Consider the following 9,168-nt stretch of genomic DNA (forward strand, 5'->3'; position numbering starts at 1 on the left):
CCAATAAAGTTCAGACTTTATCTTCTCCGGGCTTTCAGCAGGGTTTACATTGATGACGCCCTTGCATGTATCCCCTGGTGCCTTGGCGTGGCCTCGAACGGGCAGCTGCTGATCCCCCACCTGCAGCTGGAAGTCCCCGAGGAGTCGCTGTGCCATAGGCAAAATGGTGGTGCTACAGACCAAGATGTTTTGTTCCCAGATTGGCCACACTTGAATTTGCGTGGTAGTCTGGTCGCCGAGGTAGCTGCGCATGGCGTCGCCCGCGCGATCGGCCGGGACAAATGTGCGTAGCTCGCAGGGAACGCGAGGTTTCACTACTACGATGTAGTCGTCGCGAGAGAGGCGAGGAGTTTGACGCAGACGCCACTTGCGTTGCTTCGCTGGCTGCGAGGACGGAGCAGAGGTAGGCACACCACTGGAGGGATGGCACGCCGGCGTTCCTTGCAAGGCTGGGGAATGGTGGCCCGCCGTGGCGTCTCGTTGTTGTTGAGACGCAGACTTCGATTTCGCTTGCTTGCGTTGCCACAGTCTCACCATGTCGTCGAGGTATTCATCTTCTGATGGCATAGTGTTTTCGGAGGATGAAATGTCCATGGACAGCATTTGGCTTGAGGTAGGATCATAGCCCGTAACCACGTTGGCGGTCGCCATCGCCGGGCTGAGAGCCCTCAGCGAGGCGGCGTTGTAGCCGGGAGTGAAGGACGTCCCTCAAGTTGTCAAAACTGAACCCACCTGGACGAAGGTGTTGTCTAGGCGAAGCGGAGAACTTGGCGGTGACGATAAATCCAAGTTTCAGGGGTACCAAGGTGGATGTCCGCAGAAATAGCAGAAAATCTACGGAGGCGATGTGGAGTGCGTCCGTCACCGTCGAGCGCTCGCAGCGCCCCCCTTGGCAGTTGGTTGTGCGGACCCGAGCCGACTCAGCACCATTGCCACGGCTTTGGTAGCATAGTTGAACACACCACTTGGCGCGGGATCAGCTTATCACCCTTGCCCGAGCGCACGTCCACCTCAGGAAGAGCCTGCAGGGCTCGGACCGGAACGCTCGTTCGCTCTAGCGAAACGCCATGCTTCTTCCTTGCTGGTATAATGGCACCAGCTTAGTCTGGCTGCTTCCTTGGGCCGATCGTACTGCTTCTGGCTCGATGACCTCACTCGCTCAGCCTGTCAGCGTTCCCAAGCTCAGGATCTTCACGTTGGTCACTCTCCTGCACACACCTTCGTCCTATTCTTTCCGTTTTCCGCTTTCGGTTGTGAAAACACTTACGGCAGCCACGTGGTATCTTTCAAAACGAAGAAAATTTATGGTGTGGCAAATCTAAAATTTCAAAGTATTTCTAGAATGACGCTGGTGTACCTGTATATACGCAGCCTACATGTTTAAACAACCATGTTTATTTATTTATTTATTGACCTGTAGAATAGGGTGAGGTCCATGAGTGATAGCAGGAAAATGGAGACGCTCACGGGAGCATTATTTTGGAGGTCATTGGCGAAGACATGGTGGTTTTAGTATATATGCCGTAATAAGTGTATGACACATATGCAGCATGACCCACTGCGAGGTTCTCTGCGACCGGGTGGGCGTCATGGAGGCCGGGAAGATCGAGGCTCTGGGCGACGCTTTGCAGATGAACCAGAAGTACGGGCGCAGCTACATGGTGACGCTGCGGCTGCCCTTGGACAAGCGCTTCGACTACTACTTCCAGAGAAGCCTGATCGAGTTGATGCAGGAGGAGTTTCACCAGTGCACCTTCAACCATAACTACAAGGTGTGTATTGCATCCTACACTACCAGACACGCCACTACTAGGCGTGAGCGTATGATTGGCCTATCCTCTTGAAGCACAAAACTTCGAAAAGTGACGCTATGGCGTCACGGGTAGACTTAGCCTTCGAGTTCCATCGGGCGCGTGCTTTAGGGACTGCGAGTTTCTGTCAATTTTCACCTCATATTGTTTACAGCAACATTACGTGACGTCATTTAGAAGATGTCACGTACCAGATAGGATATCACAGCTGAGGTTCACAAGCAGCTTAAGGCGAGATCAAACCAAACAGGAGAACACCCAACCGCTCCTGGTTTCTTCGAAGAGTCCTAACTTGAAACTGACCATTATTGAAGAAAATATTCTAAAAAGAATTTCCAAAGTTCATTACTTCGTGAAGTAATGTTGATGATTGTCACATTACGCAATAAGCCGCGCAAGGCTGGCTCTGATCAAGACTGGCGGCCACCAAGCTGGTCCTGTCTTGGCTCGGCTTTTACCCCCTCACCCGTCGCTTGTTCACCCCTTGCTATAATGCTACACTAAACAGGAATCTACGAGCTCTTCTTTCTTTTTTGTTTGCATTTTCAATTGATTTCTCTCTATTTCTTCAACTGTCTACATTTTTGCCTTTTCATACTGTTGTGTCCCACACCACCCCTGGGTTCCGAGCAATCCTCCGAGCGGTACACAATAAAGAGGTGAACGACCGGTTGCAAACGACTCCGGCCATTAAGACTCCTCCTCTTCCTCCTCCTCCGTCCCCCGCTCGACACAACGATCCGCCGCTCGTTTACCCACGGCAGTTCGGCTGCCACCCCCGTCTGAGTAGGAATAAACAAGGTTTTAACCGTTCAAGGTTGCCTATGCCTTTCAATACCGTTCCAGGAGTACGTGTATGGGACGAAAACAAGCCCAGACATAACACTTGCCTTTGTTTATCTCCTGCTCCCTTTATTTCTATTTTTTTTTATCTTTGTGTATTCGTTCTGTCGCCCATCAGAGCTCACGCCGGACAAATCTGCGCACTTGGTCTGGCAGTGAATGAGGACATGAAGAGGAATAACAGAGACCCACTAGTTTATGATGATAATGTGCAATGTACGACTGAAGACAAACAGCGAGCGTATAGCATCTCTGCTGTATTATTTGAATTCCATATACCTCCTCCCATCTACTGTGCGCAGGGCATGATGAGCTTCACCGTGGGCAAGACGTACACCAGCTGGAGCGAGCTCTTCACCAAAATGGTGGCCATCAAGAACGACCAGGAACTGCCAGAGTTCTCCATCTCCGACATCACCCTGGAGAACATATTCGTGGGACTCGCTCGCCGACAGATCCTATTCACGGGCGTCCGGCCGCACAACTTTCTCAGTGGAGTGCCCTCGCGCGTCGACACTCCACGCCGGTGATAAGAAAAAAAGCGTTGTTATATGAAAAAAAAGAAATTTAAACCGCGGGTTCGTTCTCTGGGAAGCCAAAAATACGCAACATAAATGGCGAGATATTATGGCTCTTAAGTGACTCTATCATATGGCTATCATATGTGACTAACATCACACCACGTTCAACCAAAACTCTACGATTTCTCAAACGTGACCTTTGCAGTACTCAACACGTGAACATACCCGCATATAAAACAATGGATAGGCCCAAACGCGAATATACATCTCCCACATTGAATTCTCATAAGATTTACCGTAGAGTTTCCTCAAATTACCTAGAGAGGACTCTGACACTACAATCGTTAAGCGACCATGGGATCGATGGGTAAAACAGATTTGCCTAGTATTCGTTCTTGCGGGCTTTGCAGTCTGAGTAACGCACTTGTGGCTTCGTTTAGAAAGAACGAACTGACTGTATGAAACTTCGTGACCCAACTTGAAATGGTAAGCATAAGACATTAAGGTGGCGAAGTGGGACTGCTGAACATTTGCCAATTGTCGGCTCGTAACAAATCAACTCTAAGCCACGTGAAGCCAAATGAATCCAAAAGTACGTGTACTACGCACATCATTCCCATGCTCGTAAAAGTGCCGTGCGTCGCTCCGTCATTCGTCATTAAGAAGCAGACTCTGGTTTTGACTCGCTAGCACAGCGTGCACCGTCGTACTGTGACTTTTCATTATAGCCGAACACCTTGCATCCTACCTCCTACGGGCACTGCACGCAGACCATTATTCTAACGTTGCTCGTCCAATTGTGTGCGTATACGTACATTTTCTTGGTCATCGTCATTTTTTCTATCGCACAGCCTTTCCCGCCCCACCAGTTTCCAATACTTCATCACCTGCCCCTATGAAAGAAACATGATTTTTTTGCAGACAAATATTGTAATTTTTGTTTATATAACTTCCGATTAAATAACACCACTCCGGGGCTGTCGAGGTGAGTAAAGGAAATGGAATCGGCTTTGCTTGGTATGACTGTAGGACGAACGTGAATGACAGGGGGTAACACGATAATAATGACATACATGTCATGTACAGCCCCGCCGCGGTGGTCTAGTGGCTAAGGTACTCGGCTGCTGACCCGCAGGGCGCGGGTTCGAATCCCGGCTGTGGCGGCTGCATTTCCGATGGAGGCGGAAATGTTGTAGGCCCGTGTGCTCAGATTTGGGTGCACGTTAAAGAACCCCAGGTGGTCTAAATTTCCGGAGCCCTCCACTACGGCGTCTCTCATAATCATATAGTGGTTTTGGGACGTTAAACCCCACATATCAATCAATCAATTACATGTCATGTACAGCGTGTTCCTAAATAATTTTTTCTAAGCAAACTGACTTTTCAGATGTTGCACATTCGCATGAAGCCTGCATATTTTTCTGCTGCTCTTCCTTGAATAGTCCCCGTTTGAATTCGTAGTCTATCTAAATAATGTATGTATGTATGTATGTATGTATGTATGTATGTATGTGTGTGTGTGTGTGTATGTATGTATGTATGTATGTATGTATGTATGTACGTATTTTATTCATTTCCAATACTGCTAACCCCAATGATATGTGCTCTAGCAGGGTGGTACAAACCATATAACAAGGTTTCTTAACAAATTCAAACAATACAAAATTCAACTGACAATGCAGACAAGCCTTTTGTAATACAAAATACATCAGGGTTACAATTGAAGGAGAGCCCGAAATGTATCACAGTCAACTACCGTTACCACGTCTTTATCGAGTTCATTACATTTTGTTACAGTTCGGGGAAAAAAGAATATTTAAAAACATTGTTCTTGCAATTAAATGGCACTAATGAGTATGGATGTCGTAGCCTTGTAGAATAACCGCTGGAAAAATAAATGTAGTCACATGTTCGGCTCTGTAACTTACCGTTGACAATTTTAAACATGAACTTAGGGCGAGCGATTTTATTTCTAACTGTAATGCTTTTTAAGTCTGCTTGGTGAAGTAACTGAGTAATAGATGATGGACCGTAACTGTTAAAAATAAATCGTACATCCTTACTCTGAACTCTATCCAACTTACGTGTGTTCGTCTGTGTAAACGGGTCCCAAATAATAGTTGCATATTCTAAAATTGGCAGGATTATTGCTTTGAAAGTGGCGAGCTTACAGATGGTAGATGCCCTCTGGAGAGACCTCCTCAAAAAATGATGTTTAGACAATGATTTAATAGAAATAGCTGTGATATGACTATCCCAGTGAATGTTATCAGTTATAATAAGACCTAGATATTTCAACTCATTGACACGATTTAATGATTTACGATCAACTGTATATGTATATAAAAGAGGATTTTTCTTGTTACTTATGGTCATTACAGCGCACTTGTCGTAATTCACAGCCATCTGCCACGTCCTGCACCAACGCATCACTTTACCTAATTCAAATGTCAGTGCATTTTGATCTGAAGTTGAATTTATCTCACTATACAAAACACAATCGTCGGCATATAGTCTTATTTTAACGCCACAGTCATCCACCATGTCAATTATAAAAAGAAGGAACAATAACGGTCCTAAAACGGATCCCTGGGGGACACCCGAATTTACAGGCAGCTTTTGTGAGAAATGTTCATTAAAAACAACATACTGTTTTCGAGATCGCAGGTATGCTTGTATCCGTTGACAAAGCTGTGGGTTTTTTATTACTGCCCAAAGTTTCATAAGTAGTCTGGAATGAGAGATTTTGTCGAAGGCCTTCGCGAAGTCTAAAAAAACAGCATCTATCTGTGACTGGTTATTTATGACTAGCGCGAAGTCATGGACAATTTCAACCAATTGTGTTGCTGTGGAAAACCCACGCCTAAAACCACGCTGAGCTGGTGAAAGTAGTGAGTGTGACTCCAAAAAGCAGGAAATGTGTTTATGTATTATGTGTTCCAATAACTTGCAGCATGTGCAAGTCAAAGCTATTGGGCGATGATTACAAAGCAACTGTTTATCTCCATGTTTGAATAAAGGCTTAATTTTAGAGAATTTCCAATCCTCAGGCAGGACACCTCTGGATAACGATTCATTAAAAATAATTGTCAAAAATTTTGAGGACCATTCAGTATATCTCTTTAAAAAGGCATTTGGTAAGTCATCTGGGCCACAGGATTTTCTTACATTCAAATTCAGTTATAATTCAAATACGCCAGCTTCTGTGACTCCCAGATTTTCAATGGGAGGCAGGTCTTTAAACTTGCTAAAAGTGGGGGTGGTTTTGTCATCACTAGTAAGAACAGATGCGAAGTGTTCGTTAAATGCATTGGCTATTTCCGTTTCATCTGATGTGCAAACGTTATTTATAACAAGCGTGTCTCTATTGGATGACTTTGGCCTTATAAAATGCCAAAAATGAGACGGCGATTCCGTCATCATGTGAGTTAACTTTACATCGTAAAAACTGCGTTGTTCGATCTTCATCTTATCTTTTAGTTGTCGAGACAGATCGCGGATCAGAGAACGTGTTATGATACTCCTGTGCTTCTTTAGTGATTTCCGAAGACGATTAATTTTTCTCTTAATGTGAATTATATCTCGTGTAATCCAGGGTTTCGACATATGTACCTTCTTTTTCTTGAAAGGAACAAAAAGCTGCATGCACGCATGCGCAGTGTTCTTATACTTTAACCACAGAGCCTTAACATCACTCAAACCCAGATTAACACTTTCGCAAAGTTCGTCGTAGGCTATCTCCAGTCTGTCTATGATGAATGCATCGTCGGAAGAATGAAATACTGGCACACGTGTGTATTTAACATAATTTTTGTACTTCAGCGAGTGAAGCTCAACCAAGACTGCCATGTGATCTGAAATACCTGTAACCACTTCGCTGTCAATTTTTCCGGAAATATTACCATTCAGAAAGACAAGATCAAGAATAGATTTACTGTTACCTTGCACACGAGTGCAATCACTAACTAGTTGCGTTAAATCAAAACGGAAGGCAATGTCAATAAGCGCTTCAGCGTTAATGGTATCAGAGCTTCCTGCGCTAAACGAAGACCAGTTGATCCCTGGAAGGTTGAAGTCTCCACATAAAATAAGCTTGGTAGTTTGATTTGTTTTAGACGAAAGATACAGCTGTAATTGTTCTAAAACCTCAGGGATTGAGTCGGGGGGCCTATACACAGCTCCAATAACAAGGCTTTCTTTTCGATCGATAAGCTTACAAAATAAAACCTCAACGCCAGGGGCATCAGGCATGCGTGCTATCCTGTAAATATTTTTAACCAGCAACGCAACTCCGCCCCCTCTGGAACCACGATCCCTTCTGTACACGTTGAACCCCGAAGGCGCAATTTCGCTGTCATAGACACCGTCATGAAGCCATGTTTCTGTGAGCGCGACTACGTCAAGGTCATGAAGTGCTACCAGGTGTTCAAGATCGAGCTCTTTGTTCAGAATGCTACGGCAATTCACATTTAACAGTTTCAATGAATGCAGGCTTTCCTGTCACTTTGGCACGTACCTGGGAATGGCAACCATATCATTCTTGGCCTCGTCCCAAACGAACAGCTTTCCATTCACAGACACCTTATCGAAGAGTAGTTTAACACGTTCATTTCGTTCCCTGTTTACAACTGTGCTGTCCCATAGATTCTTCCTGGCCTGACGCACCTTTTGTGAAAAGTCCTCAGTTACATATAGGCCCGAGTCTTTAAGTTTGACACAGTTCCTCAAAATTTCCAGTTTTTACGATAATCTATTAATTTGACGATTACAGGTCTTGTTTTATTAGGCCGCTTTGAGCCAAGCTGATGGCATCTTTCGATTCCGGTTTCTGTTAAGTCTAACTTGCCCTTAAAGAAGTCATCAGTTATGCGTGAAGTAAGCGATGGCAATGTTTCATCTTGAGGTTCAGAGACACCATGAATGATAATGTTGTTCCTCCGACATCGATTTTCAATGTCATCTACTTTTTCTGCTATAGAAGTAATGGCGCTTTTCATCGTGCTTACGTGCAACTCAACAGCAGCAACCTTGGTTTGGCATACTGATAGATTTTCTAAACCGCATTCCAATGATTCTAGTCGATATTTAAATTGAGCTAATGTGTTTGTTATGTCTTTCTGTGAACTGTCAAATTTGTCCATTCGCTTCATCCACTCTTTTTGGCCCGCGAGTACCTCGAGAAGTAGGCTGCGATCACTTAAGTTTTCTGATGATGATTCTTTGCCACGCACAGACTCACTAGATCCCTTGGGTCCAGGATTCGACTCAACGTCACCACAGAAAGATAATAAATCCAGTAAGTGCAGGCAAATCACAACAATACGCTCTACACATTGTGGGCAAAGTAGCAGCACGAGAAAGACATTACTTTTAAATGATTTATCTCCAGGTAAATGACTAACGTGTATAAGAAACAGAAAAGGCTTGTAGCGCATAGTTGCAGACGCGCTGCCACCTTGCCCACTGGAGCTGCAGGACCAAGCCGGCGAATTTATAAGGTTCTCCGTCGATGACGCTCCCCAGAAGGTGACGTGGAAGTCAGCAGGTAGGATGGGCGGTTCCAGTGAAGGTGGCTCCGTAAAACAGCAGGAATTTTCGTTCATCTTTACGGCGCTGTCCATGCGATGATTACCATGGCTGAGGTCAAAAGATGAGCAGATATGGCCCTCCGTTGACGCATGCGTGATCCAACCAAGGGTCAGGATCTGTATAAGAAACAGAAAAGGCTTGTAGCGCATAGTTGCAGACGCGCTGCCACCTTGCCCACTTTATGTATGTATGTATGTATGTATGTATGTATGTATGTATGTATGTATGTATGTATGTATGTATGTATGTATGTATGTATGTATGTATGTATGTATGTATGTATGTATGTATGTATGTATGTATGTATGTATGTATGTATGTATGTATGTATGTATGTATGTATGTATGTATGTATGTATGTATGTATGTATGTATGTATGTATGTATGTATGTATGTATGTATG

At 44.7% G+C, this 9,168-nt stretch overlaps 1 protein-coding gene across 1 annotated transcript in view; it reads left to right on the forward strand.

The window, feature by feature from the left end:
- Positions 1 to 3,315, forward strand: part of LOC119185131 (ATP-binding cassette sub-family A member 2-like) — a 39,702-nt gene extending 36,387 nt beyond the window's left edge. The window contains exons 14-15 of the mRNA XM_037434238.2: positions 1,550 to 1,772; positions 2,957 to 3,315. Coding sequence (XP_037290135.2) covers positions 1,550 to 1,772; positions 2,957 to 3,184 — 451 coding nt within the window. The 3' untranslated portion in view covers positions 3,185 to 3,315. The remainder of the gene's footprint in view (positions 1 to 1,549; positions 1,773 to 2,956) is intronic.
- The last annotated feature ends 5,853 nt before the right edge of the window (positions 3,316 to 9,168 follow it).

Source organism: Rhipicephalus microplus, chromosome 10 (genome assembly GCF_043290135.1).
Source record: "Rhipicephalus microplus isolate Deutch F79 chromosome 10, USDA_Rmic, whole genome shotgun sequence".
Classification (NCBI taxonomy): domain Eukaryota; kingdom Metazoa; phylum Arthropoda; class Arachnida; order Ixodida; family Ixodidae; genus Rhipicephalus; species Rhipicephalus microplus.